Genomic DNA, 22,048 nt, shown 5'->3' with positions numbered 1-22,048 from the left:
TAGTACCGACATACCATGCGTTTTTAGTGCCCCTTTTGAGGATTGAAGACATTTAACTTGCCTGGGGATGGGATATCCTGCATGTGAATTGTAGATATACTTGATGTTGTTGGACTGTCAGCTTTTGCTAATTTGTGTTTATTAAGAACAATATTTTGTAAACAATCTAGAATAGGGAATTTAGACCAGCCTGCTGGCCACCGTGAGAAGATTGTATCGATCTATTGTTTTGTGTTCTACTTCGTTTAATTTTAAATTATGCATCTATGAACGAACCCCTATGCCATCTAAACTTCGTATCAACCAAATATTGCCAGTGCTGAGTAGTTACTAACCACCAATTGCAATGTCTTACCTGCACTAAGTAACCTAGGATGGATATTTGAATTATCCTTCTCATATAAGGCGTATGTTATCTTTATATATTTGCAAAGTCACACTTATGCAAGATAAACCTCTTTTTAACTGTTGGTCTACTTACTGTGTCTGTTCATTTTGTGATGTTTCAAAACAATGTCCAGCGTGTCAAAGTATACCGTTTAACCAATGACGGGCAGTGGGATGATCAGGGAACGGGCCACATAACAATTGACTATATTGAGGTATGGTCAACTCTTGACTCATATCTTCTGGAAACATCCTCTAAAATGATAACTGCAATATTTGTCTCATACTGAGGTATTGGTAAATTAGTCTCTGTTGGTATTCTATTTTTAGCTTCCACTGTCATTTGATGATGTAAACATTGCTTCACATATGTAACTGGATTTGGTTTCCTCAACCTTCTCTGTTTTATATTTTCCATTTGAGTGGTATGTATTCTGCTAAGTCCTTTATGCCATGGTCATCATGCTATTTCTTTTTCTCAGAAAAAGATCATCATCATCATATTTTCTAATTTGACCAAACACAATGGATTTTTTTTTGCATAATTTTTGGGCCATCATATTGGCTCCGTTGAAGCTTATTATATGTTTAGATCTGATTTCGAAATGCTGCTTATGGCATTGCCCTGTTATGTGCTTTGGTTTGCGTATAGTTCTTTATATTATTATTCCCTTCGGACACAAATAATGATATTGATGTTCAAGACAACACTACAATCTCCAAATTGACTACTTATTTCTATTAGATTACGTCTGTACTATAGACTTATAACCTAATGTACTTTCAAGACTGTTAGAGTAACTGTTAGTGTATGTGTTAGTGTATACCTCTATTGTAATGGGCATTGGCCCACCTAACTCTAATATATCAATGCATTCCCAACCCTTATTAGGGTTTTCCTCATCCAACGTGGTATCTAGCCGAAAAATTCTACCTTCCCCTCCCTCCCCCTCTCACCTGAGCGCCGCCACCTCCCTCCTCATGGCGGGCCCCTCCTCCCCTCGCTAGTGGTTGGCTGTGGTGGCCGGCACTGTGTCCCTGACACTCTTTCCCCCTCTGGCGCCGCCCCACCGTCCGCCCTCACGTCCTTCGGAGCCGTGCTCTCTGCCGGCGTCACACCACCGCCGCCGGACGTCCCTCCCTTTGCCGACATCACGCCACCGCCACTGAGCCTGCCTCCCCCTGTCGGCGTCGACCACCGCTGGCGAGCGCGCCTCCTCCGACCGGTGCCGTGCCGCCATCGCACACCGTAGGCCGCATGTCTCTCCCCTAGCGCGCCTCCCTCTGTCGGCACCGCGCAGCTGTTCCTAGGCCCCTCCCCCTTCCCTACTGCAGCGCCGACGGGCTTCTCCACTCCTCGCCTACGGTGCTCTCCGACCCCACTGCCTGCGCTCGCGTGGCCCTCTCTCCGCCGCTGGCTCTCCCCCATGGCTAGAGCCGCCTACACGACGCCCCCCTCTGTGCTCGCGGCGGACTCCCTGAGTCCTACGCCCCTAGCATCGATAGTGGCACCCCTTCCCCTTTCTTGGCGCCCGATGCCCATTCCCTGGCTGGCGCAACCCCCTGCAGATGTGACGCCGACGACTCCATCCCCTACCTTTCATTAGCGTGGCGCAGACCCTACCTCATCGCCGCCGTCGGCGTCGCCTCGGCCACCGCTGACCCCCTGTTCCTGTGTCGCGCTGGCCCCCCCCTCTGTCGCCCATGGCTAGGGCTGGGCACTTTTAGACCGAAAACCGATCAACGAACTGAACCGAACCGAACCGAAATATCGTTTTTTTAGTTGTTTGGTTCGGTGTCGGTTCTCAAATTTTACGAACCGAAGGGTTCAGCTTGACTTCGGTTTATATGTGCTGGAAACCGATATACCGAGGAACCGATTAGGACTATTGTCTGTTGTGCGTGTTTAACTTCTGAGCAGCCCATATAGCTTACAGGCCCATTAAACAATTCCAAGTCACAGATTCGCAGGCCTTATGCCCTCACGACAAGCTCATGGCACGAAGCCAACCTTATCCCTTCCCTGTTTGTCCCTATACTGAGAACCCGGGCAAGATGCAGAAACAACAACAACAACGAAGACAACAAGCAGCAGAGGTACGAAGACCCAAAACTTTGGTACAAACCGAACACCGAACCGATCAAACTGAAGCCGAAATCCTCGGTTGTTCATATTTGTTTCCACCGATCAGTTCCTATTTCTTCCAAACCGAAGTTCTACTGCACCGAAGAACCGAACCGAACTGTCGGTTAAAACTGATTGCCCACCCCTACCCATGGCTGCACCGCCCTGCGTCGACACAAAGCATTTACCGCCCCTATGCGCCGCCTCCTCTGTCGCGTCGGCCCCCTGCGTGGCATCCTCTCTCTAGGGCCAGCACACCGCCCGAAGCCATATGTGGACGCGTCACACTCCACGACGAAGGACTTGGCGAAGTCCGGTAATGCCAGTATAGGGGCCGACGTCACTGCCCCTTTGAGGGCGTGAAAGGCTGCTGCGTCGTCGTCGTTCCACATGAACCCCTCCTTTTTCAAGAGTGCGGTGAGGGGTGCTGCGATAACGCCGTAGTTGTGGACGAATTTCCTGTAGTAGCCTGCTAGGCCGAGGAAACCGCGCACAGCACGCGCGGAGCGGAGCTGTGGCTGGTCGTGGATGGCCTGGACCTTGGCGGGATCCATAGCAACGCCCATCGCGGAGATGATATGGCCGCGGTAGATGACAGAGTCGACGCCGAACGGGCACTTGGACCTCTTCACAAAGAGGCGGTGTTGGCGAAGTATGGTGAGGACGACGCGGAGGTGTCGAAGGTGGTTCGCCCAGCTCGTGCTGTAAATCAAAATGTCGTCAAAGAAAACAAGCACGAACCGACGGAGGTAGGCGCGCAACACGTCGTTCATGAGCGCTTGGAAAGTCGCTGGGGCGTTGCACAACCCAAACGACATAACCAAGAACTCGTAGAGGTCGTCGTGGGTGCGGAACGTTGTCTTGTGGACGTCCTCCGGCCGCATTCGTACCTGGTGGTATCCCGACCGTAGGTCGAGCTTGGTGGAGAAGCACGCGCCATGGAGCTTGTCCAGGAGCTCGTTGACGACTGGGATGGGGAACACATCCTTGATGGTGAGGGCGTTCAGTGAGTGGTAGTCGACGCAGAAACGCCACGAGCCGTCGGCCTTCTTGACGAGGAGGACCAGCGAGGAGAACAGCGAGTCGCTGCGACTACGACGAACGATCCCTTGTGCGAGCATGGCGGCGCACTGTCGCTCCAGCTTGTCCTTGTGGGCCGCCGGGTACTGGTACGAGCAGACTGCCACAGGAGGAATGCCCGGCTTGAGGATGATGTTGTGGTCGCGGTCGTGCGGCGGAGGCAAGCCCGAGGGTTCGGCAAGATATTTCTAAAGGTGACCAGTAACTCGTCGAGAAGGGATGCGCTGGCCGTTGCGGTGTGGAGCCATGGTGCGCCGGCGGAGGGCACACCAACCCAGCAGAAGCTGCGCCCCCGGAACTGGAACGACATGGTATGCTCGGCGAAGTCCTAGACAATCGGCCCGAGGGTGGCCATCCACTAGGTCCCAAGCACGAGATCGTAACCTGCGAGGGGCATGGCAAAGAGGTCGATGTCGAAGTCAATGCCGTCGATGGTGACCGACGCGTTTCGGAGGACGCCGGGGTAGGCGACTTTCTCGTCATTAGCCACGGTCGCTGTGAGATGTGGCTTGACTGGACAGCCAGCTCGGTACGCTGTGCAGCGCTCTCGACCATGAAGTTGTGGGTGGACCCACTGTCGGGGAGGGCGACGAACGTGGTACCGCCCAGCGACACGATGATCTGCATCGTCTCGCATAGCGGCACGCCAGCCATCGCGTGCAGGGAAAAGACCGGCGCCTCGGTGTCCGGTTCGTCGCCTGCTGCTGTGTTGTCGGTGTCAGTGATCTCCATGTTGTCAATGTAGAAGAGCCACCGACAGACACGATTGTGCCCACACGTGTACTTCTCATTGTAGTTGTAGGAGAGGCCCAAGCGGCGACGCTCTTCCTGCTCTGCCTAGGACAAGCGCTTTACCTGACGTCTGTCCACCGTGACCGAGGGGGTGGCTGCCTTGTCGGCCGTGGGTGTCATTAGGGCGAGGCGTGGTGCTGGCGACCCCAGCAGGCCACGTTCATGGGCCCTGGCTGGCACCGACGTGTACTGCTCCCGAAGTTCCAGTTGCCTCGCCAAGCTCATGGCAACCGCTAGCGACTGGGGTTGTGGATGCGGATGTCGTAACTGAGTGGTGGACCGAGTCCTCCGGTGAAGAGCTGCACCCGCTGCCGTTCCTCCAGCGACCCGACGCGCGGTAGAAGGGCATGGAAACGGTCCTGGTACTCCACGTCCGTGCCCGTGCGTTGGCACTCGGTGAGCTCGAACAGTGGGTCGGATCGCAGCGGTGGCCCAAAGCGCACGTTGAGGACGAAGCACACGTTGAGGAGGTCGACGAATTGGCGCTAGGACGGAGTGCCGTCGTCTTGCTGGACTTGGATATACCACATCTGGGTGTCGTCCTCCAGATTGTACGACACCGTCTAGACCTTCTCCTCCTCTAGGATTCGCTGTTGATGGAAATCCGACTCGCATCGATTTGTAAAATTAGCGGGCGGACTTGCCATCATACCGAGGTAAATCCAGTTTCTGAAAATCGTGGAGGTCGATCGGTGTGGTGTTCGCCGGTGGCCGCCTTGCTGCTGGAGGATGAGAAGCGATCGGAGGTCAGGGCCTAGATGGCCTTGACGTTGGCTTCTACGGTCGCCTGCAGGGCCTTGACGGTCTCGATGAGTGCCTCGAGGTCATCCCCCATGGCGCTGGCGCAGGAGGACGCAGGTGACGATGGTGGCGCGACAGCTGGGTGTGGTGAATGTGTGGCTGTGGATGGTGGTGAGGAGGATCTCCGGGACAGGTTGTTAAGTGCCTCTACACCCAACGACGCAGGATCGCGACTACGTAACTCGTAGCCGCGGTCCAGTCCTCACCGCGATGTTTTACTCCTCTGATGGTGGCTTAACGAGAGCAGGAGAGAAGTTTAGATGGGAAATTCTTCATTGATTCTATAGTGCTGGTTACAAGAATAAATAGCCCCTAGGCTTCAACCGCCACTCCTTTTCTTAAGGAGATAAGTGCCGGTTGGTTACAAGGATAAGCAACCAAAGACCCTAACAGCCACTCCTATTCTTAATGAAATAGATAAGAAGCCAATCTAATCTTTTCTTTCCTAATCTTATCCACTCTCAGTGGCTTCCTGCGCCCGCCTAGCGCGCTCAACAGCGCGACGCACATCTCGTGCTCGCCGACGCTTGGTATAGTGGTGCCCCCACATGACATTTATTTGCTTTCTTGCCCCATCTCTTTCCTCTTGTGTTGCCCCACCCTATGCCCTTGCCACTGCTGCCACTGCCTCCACTTGGCATCGCCGTCTTGGTCACCCGGACCACGACATCCTGTCTAAACTCTCGTCCAACTCGGCCATTCCCTTCCCCCATGGCCATGCTACCTTGCTTGCCATGTTTTTTAGTTTGGTCATCACACTCGCTTATCTTACACCTCTTCCATGTCCTGCACAGCTGTCCCCTTTGATCTCATCCATTGTGACCTTTGGGCCTCCTTGATATCGAGCCTCTCCGGTAACCAGTACTATTTTGTGATCCTGGTTGACTTCTCTCATTACCTCTGGACTTTTCCCATCCCTCATAAGTCTGACACATTCCCCACCCTCTCTCACATCTTTGCTTGGGTGTTGACTCGTTTCGGTTGCACCATTCGAGCTGTTCAGTGTGACAACAGGTGGGAGTTCGACAACTCCATGTCTTATGCCTTCTTCCTCTCGCGCGACGTGCAACTGCGGATGTCCTAGCCCTACACCTCTCCTCAGAACGGCAAGGCCGAACACATGATTTGCACCATCACCAATCTCATTCGCACCCTCCAGTTTCAAGCCTCCCTTTCTGTTTCTTACTGGATTGAGGCCCTCCATAATCCACACGCCACTTACCTCCTGAACCGCCTCCCCTCCAAGGCGGTCAATCATCCCATTCCTTTCTTTGCCCTCTTTGGAGTGGACTACAACGAGACCTTCAGCCCCGTCAAGTTCGCCATTGTTCGGACCGTGCTCTCCCTTGCCCTCTCTTGGGACTGGGTGGTCCACCAGCAGGACGTTAAGAATGTCTTCCTACACGGTACTCCGACCGAGACGCTGCACGACATCCAGCCCGCCGGCTTCGTCAATTCCGCTCGCCCTGAGTCTGCTCTATAAGTTGAACCGCTCTATGTATGGTCACAAGCAGGCACCACAGGCTTGGTACAGTCGCTTCGCCTCCTACTTGGTCTCCCTCGGGTCGAGGCCAAATCAGACATGTCCCTGTTCATCCATCGGCACGACGACGACACCGTCTACCTCATCCTCTATGTTGACGATATCGTGCTCATGACGTCCAGTGTTGCCTCCTCTAGCACACGATCGTCGCCCTTCAGCGCGAGTTCGCGATGAAGGACTTGGGTCTGCTCCACCATTTCCTCGAGGTCATCGTGGAGCGGCGCCCCCAGGGCCTTTTCCTTCACCAACGCAAATACGTCTTTGACATCCTGGAGCGGGCAGGCATGTACGATTGCAAGCCCTGCTCCACGCTTATCGGCACTCAAGCAAAGCTCTCCGCCACTGTCGCTGCCTAGGTCAACGACACGACGGCCTACCAGAGCCTCACCGGGGGCTCTCTAGTACCTCACGTTCACCAGGACCGACATCGCCTACACGGTCTAGCTGGTCTTCACATGCATACGGTGCAGGAGCCCCACCTCACCACTCTCAAGCGGACCCTTCTCTATCTTTGCGCCCCCTCGACTTTTGGCCTCCTTTGGCCCTCTTCGACTTTTGAGCTGGCGGTCTACATCGACGCTGATTGGGTTGACCGCCCTGACATGCGCCGATCCACATCCGGGTACGCCGTTTTTCTCACCGCCAACCTCGTCTCCTGGTCCTTGAAGCAGCAACCCGTCGTCTCTCGCTCCAGCGCTGAGGCCGAGTATTGTGCTGTGGCAAATGGCGTGGCTGAGGCTTTCTGGCTCTGTCAGCTTCTTCATGAGCTTCATAGCCTCCTCGCGCGCGCCACCCTCGTCTACTGTGACGTCAATGCGGTCTACCTCTCAACCAATCCCGTGCAGTATTAGCGCACCAAGCACGTGGAGATCGACCTCCACTTCGTCCACGAGCGTGTCGCTGTCGTTGATGTCAGTGTCCTCGTCGCGATCACTTCGCAGTTTGTCGACATCTTTACCAAGGAGCTTCCTTCCACCATTTTCACCAAGTTCTGGTCCAGTCTCAACATCTATACATGATAGAGTTGTGATTGCGAGGGGTGTTAGCGTAACTGTTAGTGTATACCTCTATTGTAATGGGCGTTGACCCACCTAACTCTAATATATCTATGCATTCCCAACCCTGATTAGGGTTATTTTTTCCTCATTTAACAAAGACAAATTTACACATACAACCTTATTTTGAAACTACATATTGTAAAACATATTGGTAGTCAAAGGTTCAAAAGTTTGTCTGAAACTATAATTATTTGTGATTCAACAAAGTGAAAAAAAGTGAAAAGGACTTTAGCAAAAAAAGTAAGAGATAAAGCAATTTCCTAGGATGATTATGTACAATACTATTGACAACTAGCCATAGCGCATTACATTTTTTTATATAGTGGCTCAATTTTTGAATCATTGCGATTGTTCTTGGGGTTTAGCTTTTCAATTTTTTTTCTCATCTAGGGGTCAAGAGAAATTGCTCTGGCTGTCGTGGATGAGGTGGATAATGACACACTACTACTTCACCATCTTACTTCAGATAATATCTACAAGAGACAAGAACGTAAGATGGTGTTCTATTCTTTTAATTCTGGACATTTTTCATCGCCCTGATAGACTAATGCACATGTCCATTTTTGTTGGTAGAAACACTTATCTCATTGAAGGATCCTGAAAAAGCACTAGATTTACTGCTGAGCTTTCAAGAAGCTAAAGGATGCTTACATATATGGTGACTCAGTGATTAATGGATATTGCTGTGCCCTGTGCCTCCTTATATGCTTACACATGTCTTTACATTATGGTAATTTATGCAGGCAGAGCTTAACTTCCTTACAGCAAAAGCTACAGTCTGGTGACCCTGGCTGTGAGTTTGCTAAACATACTGTGTATTTTTTTAATCTTCTGTTCCCTAGTGTGCTCTTTTTTTTCCAAGTTTTTCCATGTCCAACATTTGAATTGTTAGAAGTTTCTAGTGGTTCATTGTGACATGGTACCGAAGTTTGGTAACTAGTTGTGGGCGGATCTAGAACCTTCTCATGCCTTGGGCCGAGCCTACTTATTTTCGCTCTTTCCTTTCATCTTGATCATTTCGGGCTGGGAGCAAATGGAGTTACATGAGCCATGCTTCGGGCCACGGCTTGGGTGGCCCATGTTGTAGATCCTCCCCTGCATGTACTTGCACATTGCTTTGCACTAATTTCAGATCAAAGTGATTTAACAATCCATATTTGTTTGCTTCATTTGTTATTAATTTATTTAATGGCCTTGATAAAGTTGTTTGATTCTGATCAGGAACAATGCCCAAAGGTTCAAATACAAAATTCTGATTATCTGACAGTCGATGCCTTAATGTTCTTAAATTCTTATTCCTCTGTTTGGCTTTGTGATGGTTTTATCAAAAGTATTTTGTTCCCAGCTGTAGATCAAGCTATTAGTTGGAAGTATCTTTTCTGGATCTGTAACTGCAAAATTCTTTTTCTGGATCTGTAACAGCAGAATTCTTTTTTCTGGATTTGTAACAGTAAAATTATGCTAGTTTTACCTTACCTTAAGGGGAAATACTTCATGGATTTTTTTTAGATAATGGAAACAAAGTCCGGCCTTGGCCTCAAACGAGTTTACGGCCAAAGTTTACAATAAGAGGCAGCATTCTGCCTTGACACATCACACGACCTCACTAGAAAATACCAGTGACATAACCAAAGGTACTACATAGTTAAACGCAAAGCAAAACCCCATCCGAAATTGCGAAAAAACTGTAGCAGCACCATCTCCATACTACGACATGAAGACTTTATTAACTCTTGGTTCTCTATCTTAAGCTTTAGCTGTGACCAAAAGCGACATCAGAAGGTTGCCCTGGAGGTTACCTGCAAACAAGATGATTTATTGAAAACCACATCATTCCTACTTAACCAAATGGCCCAAGAAATTGCAGATGCTGCAGTTAGTAGCAAGCGACGCGATATGACCGGGAGAACCTTGCCTAGTCCCCAAACAATTCATTCTCATCCCGGGGAGGTCTCAATCCTGTGCTAATCTGAACCAAGCGCCAAATGAAAGCCGCATAAGTGCATATGAAAAGCAAGTGATTTATTGTCTCCGGTCTGCTACAAAAGCAGCAACACTGATTACCCTGCCAATTTCTCTTAGCTAAGTTATCCTTTGTTAAGGTTACACCTTTTTTGAGGTACCACAAAAAAACTTTTATTTTCAGAGGTATCTTGAGTTTCTAGATATCCTTGTTATTAACTCCCGCTCCATTGTTCATAATTGCCTGATACAAGGACTTAACAATATACACCCTGTTAGCAGTCAGATCCCATCTGAATGAATCTCTATTAGTATTCAAATTAGTATGCGCCACCAACACCACTAGTTGAAACCATTGGGCCCGCAACTGGTGTACAAAACCCCTACAAAAGGATATGCTTAAGGGTATCGAGGAAAATACAAAAGCAATCGTTGAATTCTTTCTCCTTGCTAGGTTATACAGAAGAGGGAATCGAAATTTAAGCGCCCCCAACCCTAGCCAATTGTCCTCCCAGAAACGCACTTGGGACCCATCATGTACCTGAAAGGTGCCTTTATTGATGAATAGATCCTTACTCTTCATAAGGCCACTCCAAAAGTGTGAATCCGTGGCTCGTCGTTGTGCCTGGGATAAAGTTCGATTGGCCAGATATTTTCGTCTCAGTCAAGCCCAGAGAGGAAGAGCTTAACTGTGTCAAACTCATTCTTGACTGTTTTGGAGAAGCTTCTGGCTTAGTAACTAATTTACACAAGAGTTGTGCCATCCCAATAAGATGTGAGGATGAATTACTGCAGGAAGGGTGTACCATTCTGCAATGCACCCTTTCCTCCTTCCCTTCCAATTATTTAGGGCTGCCTATTTCAGATAAGAAGTTTAGTAGGAATATTTTGATGAATTGGGTTGACAAGATAGCGGATAGGCTACCAAATTGGAAAGCTAGGCTCCTCAACCTTGCTGGAAGGACAGCCCTTGTGCGCTTTGTACTTTCAGCCATCCCAGTTTACCTCTTCCTTGCTATGAATGTCCCTAAGTGGGTGATTAACAAAATAGATAGAATCAGAAAAGGATTTGTGTGGAGAGGGAGAAAAGAGGCGAATGGAGGCAGCTGCCTCGTGGCCTGGGATATAGTCACAAGACCTTTGAAGTATGGAGGGCTTGGGATTCCTAATCTACAACACATGTGTTGGGCTCTTCAAACCAAATGGCTATGGCTTCAAAAAACAGATCGGAACAGACCTTGGCATGGCTTGTCTATCCCCATTCAGCAGCATGTCAAAGACCTTTTTGCAACCTCTCTGTTTACTCATGTGGGAAATGGCTCTAATACCTTGTTCTGGACAGATAAGTGGCTAAATGGATGCTCCATCAGAGATCTTGCTCCAGAAGTGGTGTCCAAGGTGGCTAAACGAGCTCTTATCTCTATGATAGTGGATCAGGCTCTTGAAAACAGGCAATGGATAACTCATATCAAACCCCCTCTATCCTTGGTCGGAATTCAACAATTTCTTTTCTTATGGGATACTTTAGGTGAGGTGCAGCTTTCTCAGGAGGAAGACCACCATGTTTGGAGACATGAGGCATCAGGGCTGTTCTCTTCTAAATCCTGTTACAATGTCCTCTTCTTCGGCTCTACTGTTTTTGAGCCATGGAAGAGATTATGGAAGACCTGGGCTCCTCCTAAATGCAAGTTTTTCCTTTAGTTGGCAATAAGGAACAAGTGTTGGACAACTGACAGATTACAGAAAAGGGGGATGCCACACCCAGATGTTTGCCCAATGTGTGATCAAGCCCAAGAGACAATTCAACACCTCCTTACTGCGTGCATTTTTGCCCGACAATTTTGGCACACAATTCTTGCTGCTATTGGCTTGGGGCACCTCACTCCGGTGGCTGACGAGGAGAATTTTGCAGACTGGTGGGGAAAGGTGAGCCTAAGGGTTATCAAGACCAGGAAAAAGGGGTTTAACTCTCTGATCGTCCTGGGGGCTTGGTGCCTATGGCTCCAGAGAAACATAGCAATATTTCATGGGGAGTCTCCATCCTTACCCAGGATTTTTAGGTGTTTCTCGGATGAGTGCGTTTGCTGGGCTTCAGCAGGAGCTAAGGAGATTGGGAGCATGGGCTTAGTTGCTGCTCTGGGCGAGGTCGGGTAAAGTGTCAGTATTAATCCGTAATTTCTTTCGGGTTTATGTGAGTCTTTGGGAGATTTGCTCAGCGACATCTCCCCCTTTTGTAAGGTTTCTTTTCCTCTAATATATAAGATGCGCAGTTCTCCTGCGCGTTCTATAAAAAACATTCCTTCTTCATTAAGAAGTTTATACAACCATCTACTTAGGAGACATCTATTTTGTATCTCTAGATTCCGAATGCCTAACCCGCCTAGCTCTTTTGGTTGGCAAATTACTTCCCATCTAGCCAGCCTATATTTTTTCTTATGGCCCTCACCTTGCCAGAAAAAACGCGATCAGAAATAATCTATCTTCTTTTTGGTACTTTAAAGGAAGACATCATGAACATCGCTAGACTGGTTAGGACAAAATTAATTACTACTAACTAAACGCCCTCCCACTGACATGAGCTTTCCTTTTCAACTACTTAGCTTTTTCTCAATTTTTTCTTCCACTGTTTTCCAATCACCATTGTTCAACCTACGATGGTGCTCGGAATCCCAAGATATCTGAAAGACATGCTTCCACTTTTACAGCCAAACAACCTTGTATACCTCCCTTCATCTTCTTTTGCCTTCCCATAGCAGAAGAATTCACTCTTGTGAAAATTTATTTTAAGCTACGACATCTGCTCAAAGGCACATAATATGAGTTTCATATTCGTTGCCTTCTCTAGGTCGTGATCCATAAACAAGATTGTATCATTTGCATATTGCAGTATGGACAACCCTCCATCTACCAAGTGCAGAACCAAACCCTCTACTGGTTCGTTTTCCTTTGCTCTATTAATCAAAGTGTCATGTGGGGCCAAACCTATAACAGACTCAGGCACGCCCGCGACGTGCGCAGGGCGGCCGAGGCGCCGAGCGCACAGACCACAAGGGCACGCTAATAGCTAGGGCTGATTAGGAGTCGGTTTGGATAAGTCTAGAGAAAAGATTTAGACGAGAGAATTGAGGAGAGTTAGTTAGATAAGTCCAAGATTAGATGAGAGTTTATAGGAAGAGTTGGTTAGCAACAGGGCTATATGTAAGCCGCATGGTAGCAAATAATAATCAAGTAATTTGTTACTTGTTTAATCCCCTCTTCCCAGTTTCTAACAAGCCTGCGGCAGAGGTGATTAACCTCCCCGGAGAAGACGGACCGAGACTACAATCTCCGTAGTCGAGGGCCAGCTACCCTAGGGGTCGACGCCCTTGACAACCTGGTATCGCGATCCCGGTGATCCTCCTCCGCTCGCACCTCCTCGCCACCACCAGCCGCCGCCCACTCTCCACCATCCGCCGCCCACTCTCCACCATCTGCTGCTTCGGCGACATTGCCGCCTGCCACCGGTACCATGGGAGACGACCTTAAGTCCACCTTGGAAACACTCATGGCCAACATGCAGACACTACAATCCACTGTCCAGGTCAATGCTGCAGCAATCCAGGCCCTGACCGATCGCTCATCATCGTCCAACGGGCCTCGCCCGAACACGGGCGGACACCATACCGATCGTCCGCTGCGGTTCCAGAAAATGGATTTTCCCCGTTATGACGGGGTCCGACCCTCTCTCATCTTCATCAACCGTTGCGAATCGTACTTTCATCAGTAGCACATCATGGAGGAAGAAAAGGTTTGGATGGCCTCATACAACCTGGAGGAAGGCGCTCAGATGTGGTACATTCAAATCCAGCAGGACGAGGGCGACATTCCCACATGGCGCCGTTTCAAGCACCTCCTCAACCTCCACTACGGGCCGCCCTCCGTTCCCCGCCGCTGTTTGAACTCGCCGACTGCCGACGCACAGGTACGGTCACTGAATACCAGGATCGTTTCCAGGCTCTTCTACCTTGCACCGGGCCACTGCAGGAGATCCAGAGGGTGCAGCTGTTCACGGGCGGGCTGGGGCCTCCACTCAACCACGCTGTGCGCATCCACAATCCGCAGTCGCTCGTGGTCGCCATGTGTCTGGCGCGGCAGATCGAGCAAATGTCCACGCCGGCCTCCACCAATGCTGCGCGCCGCAACATTATGCCGACCCCTCCACTGCGCCTCGCCCTCCCTGCGGCCACAGCAGACCGGGCGGCTACACCACCTGCCACGGTGGTCGGGCAACCGGTGAAGCGTTTGTAACGACCGGAGCAGGAGGAGCACCACCATTTGGGCCTCTGCTTCAACTGCGACGAGAAATATACGCGGGGGCACAACTGCACCTTCAAGCGACTCTTTTACGTCCATGGCGTGGACATCGACGACGGCGACGACACCACTGAGGCGGAGACTCCTGTCTTTTCCCTGCACACACTGGCAGGGGTCCGCTTCAGCGACACAATGCTGGTCGCCGTCAAGTTGGGAGCCTCCCCTCTTCTGGCACTCCTCGACTCCGGGTCGACCCATGACTTCATCTCCGAGTCCGCAGCTAGATGTACTGGCCTGCCTCTCCAAAGCCGACTGCGACTTACGACGACTGTGGTGAATGGCGAACGCGTCACCTGCGTGGACATCCTCCGGCAGGCCGAATTCACTATCCACGGCGCAACCTTCCACGCCGATTTGTTTGTGATGCCCCTTGCAGGTTTCAACATGGTGTTGGGCACTTGCTGGCTGGCCACGTTGGGGCCGGTCCTCTGGGATTTTGGCGCCTGAAAATTGACGTTCTATCGGCAGGGCCAGCCAATCTGTTGGCAGGGCGTCTAGGGGACGGTGGTCCCCATACTGCGCAACACATCGGCCTCACCATCCTTACTAGACGAGCTACTCGCGTCCTTCGCCGACGTCTTCTCGGAACCGTGGGTCTCCCACCGGTACGCTCCCGCGACCATGACATCACTCTCGTCCACGGCTCGGAGCCGGTCGCAGTGCGCCCCTACCTCTACCCAGCGTCCCACAAGGATGAGCTGGAGCGACAGTGCACCGCCATGCTCGAGCAAGGGCTTGTTTGATGGAGCTCCTCGGCGTTCTCCTCACCCGTCCTCCTCGTCAAGAAATCGGATGGCTCATGGAGGTTCTGCGTCGATTATCGCGCCTTGAACGCCATCACTGTCAAGGATGCTTTTCCCCATCCCTGTCGTGGACGAGCTCCTCGATGAACTCCATGGCGCCAAATTCTTCACCAAACTCAACCTGCACTCCGGCTATCATCAAGTTCGCATGCGTCCAGCTGACATCAACAAGACGGTGTTCCGTACCCACGACGGCTTCTATGAATTTCTAGTGATGCCGTTCGGTCTGTGCAATGCACCAACGACGTTCCAGACATTAATGAATGATGTGCTACGACCGTTCCTGCGCCGTTTCGTGCTGGTATTTTTTGACGACATTTTGATCTACAATGCGTCATGGCGGACCATCTTCGGGCCGTCCTCACGGTGCAGCAGCAGCACCTCCTCTTCGCCAAGCGCTCCAAATGCGTGTTCGGTGAGCGCTCCATCGCCTATCTGGGGCACGTCATCTCAGACGCTGGCGTCGCCATGGATTTTGCTAAGGTGCAGGCGGTGGCTGATTGACCCAAACCTCGGTCCGCGCGGGCTGTACGGGGGTTCTTGGGTCTTGTAGGCTACTACCGCAAGTTCGTCCACGACTACGTCACGATTGCAGCCCCACTGACTGCGCTATTGAAGAAGGACGACTTCACGTGGAACGACGACGACGCCGTGACTTTCTAGGCCCTCAAAGTCTCGGTGACCTCCGCTCCAGTCTTGGCGCTTCCCGACTTCACGCGCCCGTTCATGGTGGAGTGCGACACATCTAGTGCTGGGAATTGGGCCGGGCCAGCCCGGCCCAAGCCCATCGTGTTTCGTGCCAAATGGGTTCGGGCCATGAAAGCCCAAACAATTTTTGGGCCGTGCCGTGCCAGCCCGAAGTGTAAAAACAGTGGCCCAGCCCGGCCCTAAACCACCTCATGCCTTCGTTGGGCTGTGCCGGCCCAAGCCCGGCCCGTATATTTGACCACATAAAATTAAAATATTATAACCATATAAAGTTCATAGCTTACTAAATTAAAGATATTAAACAATTCTAACATCATTTAACCACATAAACTCTAAATATAACAACAATATAAAGTCGATATCTTACTAAATTAAAGAAATTAAATAGATTGGGCTTAATTGGGCCGTGCCGGCCCAAGCTCGGCCCATCTATGCGGGTCGTGCCGGGGGCCCGACGGGTCGGAATTTGAGGCCCGGCCCAAGCCCGCCTTCGGGCCGTGCTAGCCCGGCCCATATTATTTCGTGCCGGGCCGTGCTTTGGGCTCTTATTTTCGGGCCGTGCTCGTGCTGGCCTGAAAAGCCCGGCCCAGATTCCCAGCACTAGACGCATCAACCTACGGCTTTGGGGCGGTATTGACCCAGGACAAGCACCTCATTGCATACTTCAGCCGGCCGATGGCTCCCTGGCATCGATCCCTAGCTGCCTATGAGCAGGAACTCATCGGTCTTGTGCAAGCCATTCGAAATTGGCGGTTGTACCTGTGGGGCCGACGTTTCACGGTGCGGACAGACCATTATAGCCTTAAATTTCTACTTGATCAACGCCTCGCCATGATCTTGCAACATCATTAGGTCGGCAAGTTCCTTGGCTTCAACTTCGCCGTCGAATATAAATCAAGTGCCCTCAAGACGGTGGCGGATGCCCTCTCCCGCTGCGATACAGAGGAGGCTAACAACGACGCGGTTCTCGCTGTCTCCGCACCGCGCTTCGACTTCATCACACGTCTCCACGACGTTCAGGCCTCCGATCTGGCACTAGTAACCCTCCGCGAGGAGTTTGTTGCTGGATCTCGTTCGGCCCCATGGGCTCTCACCGACGACTTGGTGACCTACGACGACCGGCTGTACGTGCCACCAACATCGCCGCTCCTGCAGGAGTTGGTGGCGGCAGTACATGAGGACGACCACGAAGGGGTGCAACGCACCTTGCATCGTTTTCGCCGAGACTTTCACTTCCCCGACATGCGTCGTGTCGTTCAGGATTTTGTGCGCGCCTGCGCCACACGCCAAAGGTATAAATCGGAGCACCTACATCCAACGGGCCTCCTTCCGCTACCCATCCCAACAGCTGTCTGGGCGGACATTGGCCTTGACTTCGTGGAAGCGCTACCACACGTTCGAGGCAAGTCGGTCATCCTCACGGTGGTGGATCGCTTCAGCAAGTACTGCCACTTCATTCCGCTCGCCCATCCATATTCGGCGGAATTAGCGGCCCAGGCGTTCTTCACTGACATTGTCCACCTCCACGGGATGCCGCAGTCCATGGTGTCCGATCGGGATCCCGTGTTCACCTCGATGTTCTGGAAGGAGTTGATGCGCCTGATGGGTGCCAAGTTGCACATGACGTCGACATTCCATCCACAGTCCGACGGCCAAACGGAGGCTGCTAACCGTGTTATTACCATGGACCTCCACTGTTTTACAGGTGATCGTATCGTCCCTGCCATTGGCTCCGATGGTTACCATGGGTTGAGTACACGTACAACATTGCCTACCAGTTGTCCCTACGAGGTACGCCCTTTAGGGTGGTCTATGGTCGAGATCCTTCGTCCATCCGGCCATACGAGCCTAGAGCTAGAACCAGACCAGGTCGTACGCGCCCGCGTGGCTCGAGGCATCTGTCAAGTGCTAGTCCATTGGAAGGGCCAGTCTGCGGCATCAACAACATGGGAGGACTTGGACTCATTCTGTGATAAGTACCTCGACTTTTAGCTCGAGGACGAGCTAGATCTAGACGAAGGGAGATATGTCATGTGGGGCCGGAGCTACAGCAGACTCAGGCGCGCCCGCGACGTGCGCAGGGCGGCCGAGCGCATAGACCACAAGTGGGCGCCAATAGCCAGGGGCTGATTAGGAGTCGGTTTGGATAAGTTTAGAGAATAAGATTTAGATGAGAGAATTGAGGAGGGTTAATTAGATAAGTCCAAGATTAGATGAGAGTTTTTAGGAAGAGTTGGTTAGCAACAGGGCTATATGTAAGCCGCATGGCAGCAAGGAATAATCAAGTAATTTGTTATCTGTTTAATCCCCTCTTCCCAGTTTCTAACAACCCTGCGGCAGAGGTGATTAACCTCGCCGGAGAAGATGGATCGAGACTACAATCTCTGTAGTCGAGGGCCAGCTACTCTAGGGGTCGACGCCCTTGACACAAAGTAGCAAGCATATCCACTACCAAATTAAAGAGTATAGGTGACAACAGATCACCCTGTCTCACCCCTTCGAGTCTGGAAAAATGGGCCCATTTGATCATTAACTTTAACCGCAACATGGCCCCCTTTCATAAAGGTCTCGATCCAACTACACCACCTACTTGAAAAGCCTTTCATACGTAGGGTTTGCTGAACATAGCTCCACTTCACCTTATCATAAGCTTTCTCAAAGTCAATCCTGAAAATGACCCCATCTCTTTTCTTGGTATGAAGCTCATGTATAGTCTCATGTAGGGCCACCACGACGCCCTCCAAGATATTCCTTCCTGGAAGGAATGCAGTCTGCGAGGGATCGCCGTGGGCTGGCCACGCCCGTGGCCCCTGCGCCGTCGGTGTACCACCCCGTCGTCATTCACCGCACCCCGAGCACACTCACCCCATGGTGACTCGCCGGGCCGCCGGTGTCCTTCGACCTGTCGACAGGCTGATCCTGGCCGCCGACATGTCCGCTACTCCACCGAACGCCTCCCTTGTCCCCTCCTTCGTTCGCACCGCCCTGGCCGACCCTTACTGGCGTCGGGCCATGGAGGAGGAGTATGCGGCCCTACTGGCCAACCACACCTAGGACCTGGTGCCTCGTCCTCCCGGCACTAACGTGGTCACTAGCAAGTGGCTCTTTCGCCACAAGCTGACTTTGGATGGCTCCCTCGACCGCTACAAGGCCCACTGGGTTCTCTTCGGGGCTTCACCCAGTGCCCTGGCGTGGACTACGATGAGACCTTCAGCCCCGTCGTCAAGTTCGCCACCGTCCGCGCCGTCCTCTCCCTCGCCCTCTCCAGGAATTGGGCGATGCATTAGCTCGATGTCAAGAACGCCTTCCTTCATGGCACTCTGACGGAGACTGTCTACTGCAGCTAGCCCACCGGCTTCGTCGACGCCGCCAACCCGGACTTGGTCTGCAGGATGAACCGCTCCCTCTATGGCCTCAAGCAGGAGTCGAGGGCCTGGTACAGCCGCTTTGCCACCTACTTGGCCTCCATTGGCTTCGTCGAGGCCAAGTCGGACACATCCCTCTTCATATACCGGCGGGGCGACGACATCGTCTACCTCCTCCTCTACGTTGATGACATTGTGCTCACCGCATCCACCGCCGACCTCCTACAGCGCACGATCATCGCCCTCTAGCGGGAGTTTGCGATGAAGGACCTGGGGCCTTTCCGTCACTTCCTCGGCATCACTGCCGAACGTCGGCCCATGGTCTCTTCCTGCACCAGCGTCAGTATGCCATCGACATCCTAGAGCGGGCTGGCATGTCCGACTGCAAGCCCTGCTCCATGCCTGTGGACACGCAGGCGAAGCTCTTTGAGGACGACGACCCCCCGGTCACCGACGCGACGTCTTACCGGAGCTTGACGGGCGCCCTCCAGTACCTCACCTTCTCCCGGCCTGACATCGCCTACGCCGGCCAGCATGTGTGCCTCCATATGCACACACCACAAGAGCCCCACCTCACTGCTCTCAAGCGGATCCTACGCTACCTCCGGGGCTCACTCGACTATGGCCTCGTCCTCCGACCTTACTCGACGTCGGATCTTGTGGTCTACACCGACGCTGACTGGGCCGGCTGCCCCGACACGCGCCAGTCCACTTCCGGCTATGCCGTGTTCCTAGGCGCCAAGCGGCAGCCCATCGTCTCCCGCTCCAGCGCCGAGGCTGAGTACCGCGCTGTGGCCAACGGCATGGTAGAGGCTTCCTGGCTGCGCCAACTCCTCCATGAGCTCCACAGCCCCCTCCAACATGCCACCCTGGTCTACTGCGACAACGTCAGTGCCGTCTACCTCTCCACCAATCCCGTGCAACATCAGCGCACGAAGCATGTGGAGATCGACCTGCACTTCATCCGGAAGCGTGTCGCCGCAGGCGACGTTCGAGTCCTCAGCGTCCCCACTACGTTGCAGTTCGCCGACATCTTCACCAAGTGCCCACCGTCTAGTCTTTTCCTAGACTTCTGGTCCAGTCTCAACATCTGTACGGGATAAAGTTGTGACTGCGGGGGGGGGGGGGGGGTGTTACATACCTATTTGTATTTTGTCTAGGTATTATGGGCCTTGAGCCCAACCCATGTAACTCTAATATATGTATCACTCAGCCCACTCAATGAGTTAGGGTTTACTGTTCAACAGAAACTAGCTGGTAATATCATTCTCATCTTTTTTCTACAAGTCTGTAATTGTTTGGTGTATACTAGTTGTAGCAATGCCATGAAAAATTATCACTTTACCTGTAGATGAATTGAAGGATCTTCCTTCTCTTGAGCTGTCCACCCTTCCTTCACTTTTAAAGGTGTGAGAACAATCATTGTTATTTTCCTATGAATTCATATATTTTTTCTTTGTGCATGTTTGGACATGGAGCTGGGGCTATTTAGTTCTAATAAACAATTCCCAATAATTTTAGAGCAACCCAGTTGATCATTTGTTTACTGGTTGTGTGTTCGCTAAAGAATTCTGGTTCAAGCTCGTCAACCTTTTCTCCCTACAAGGCTTGGCGCCTTCTCCTAGAGAGGATTCTCTGGATATCTAGTGGCAGAACGACAATGAGAGAGTGACGAGTGAATCTAAAAAGGCTTCAACTCCTTAGTCCTTCTTGGCTCGTGGTGCATTTGGAAGCATCGTAATAGTTGTGTTTTTGATGGTGCTTCTCCTTCCATAGATAGGATCATGTCCTTAGCTAAGGAAGAGGCTAATTTTTGGGTTCTTGCTGCGGCGAGATGAATCTCCTTTTTCGCCTTACAGTAGATGTCGTGTTCTTTGTGCACTCAGTCTTTTTTTTGACTGATCGTGCAAAGTGTTTTGTACGGGGTCTACCCCTTTTCTTTCTTCTTTTAATATATAATAATGATACACAACTCTCCTGCGTGTTTGAGAAAAAAGGCTATGCTTCAAAAAGCTTTCGTATGGTGTATGTGTGGTGCACGGGACCTGCGTACCCTTAGGCCCCGTTTGTTTCGTTGGAATTGAATTCCATTTTAATAATTATGATTTAGACAAAACTAATTAAGTTTATATATTTATATATGTAATATATTTGTACATTATCCTAAATCATATGAGAGAGATAGTTATATACTACATTTATGTTATAGCGAAGCAAGTACAAGAGTTTGTTATAAGTTGTACATCAGAAAAATAACATGTAAATCTATAGAATCAATTTCCATATCTCACCCCATGAATTTGAGATAGGCTTATATGATAACTTTAGAAAGTGGTGGAATGTCACATTCTAAAAAAATAGCATATTCTATTAGTAAGATTCCAATTCCTGAAAACGAAAGGAAACAAACGGGGCCTTAGGGTTTGTTTGGGGGCAAGGGGATTGATCCCCTTTCTCCCAAACAAGCCCTTAGTGTCTTGGTCATGAAGTAGAGCTGGGATAGTTCAGCTCCTTTGTTTTAGGTCACGTCTTTGTATGTGTGGTTTATTTAAGTTTACACTGGTATGTAACACTCACCCCTCATGGCTCGGCGCGGAGTGAGGTGGTGAGAGCTTGCAAGGGGTCGTTTCTGCTCTCTTAATACGAAGATACAAAGATCTCCTGTGTATTCAAGAAAAAACATCCCTAATGTCTTCATGATGTTGAATATCGATATATCGTTTGGGTTGCTAACTTGCTATGGTAGTTAGGTGACATGGGTGAGTGGGTTTGGGTTGGGGGAGGAGGGGCCAACTTAACTTTATATTTCACTTGAACATTGTCTAAAGCATGGGCTCCAAAACATGATCGGTAAAACTTTGGGAAGTGGACACCTACATATAATTTCAAGAGTAATATATGGTTTATATGCCTGAACCGTCACGTTATTATGAATCATAATACATTTTAAATTATGTATTGATTGTTGAAATGTTGTCAACCAAATGCCCAGACTATATTGGAGTGCGGAAAGAAGGATGGGACACGCGTTGCAAAGTTAATATCTCGAAATGTAAGTTATGAATTTATTT

The 22,048-nt window shown here is 50.9% G+C and overlaps 1 protein-coding gene across 5 annotated transcripts in view; it reads left to right on the top strand.

Moving 5' to 3' along the window:
* Positions 1 to 22,048, top strand: part of LOC103630057 (serine/threonine-protein phosphatase 4 regulatory subunit 3) — a 77,591-nt gene that overhangs the window by 1,141 nt on the left and 54,402 nt on the right. For all 5 annotated transcript variants that reach the window (XR_554804.4, XM_035960163.1, XM_008651147.4 and 2 more), the window contains exons 2-7: positions 522 to 602; positions 8,177 to 8,276; positions 8,360 to 8,444; positions 8,530 to 8,579; positions 20,329 to 20,384; positions 21,970 to 22,029. Coding sequence is in view for 4 of the 5 variants with exons in the window: in XM_035960163.1 (XP_035816056.1) it covers positions 522 to 602; positions 8,177 to 8,276; positions 8,360 to 8,444; positions 8,530 to 8,579; positions 20,329 to 20,384; positions 21,970 to 22,029 (432 nt within the window). In the remaining variant the exon portion in view is untranslated. The remainder of the gene's footprint in view (positions 1 to 521; positions 603 to 8,176; positions 8,277 to 8,359; positions 8,445 to 8,529; positions 8,580 to 20,328; positions 20,385 to 21,969; positions 22,030 to 22,048) is intronic.

The sequence above is a fragment of the Zea mays genome, chromosome 6 (assembly GCF_902167145.1).
Source record: "Zea mays cultivar B73 chromosome 6, Zm-B73-REFERENCE-NAM-5.0, whole genome shotgun sequence".
Classification (NCBI taxonomy): domain Eukaryota; kingdom Viridiplantae; phylum Streptophyta; class Magnoliopsida; order Poales; family Poaceae; genus Zea; species Zea mays.
This window is presented reverse-complemented; position numbering and strand designations above follow the sequence as displayed.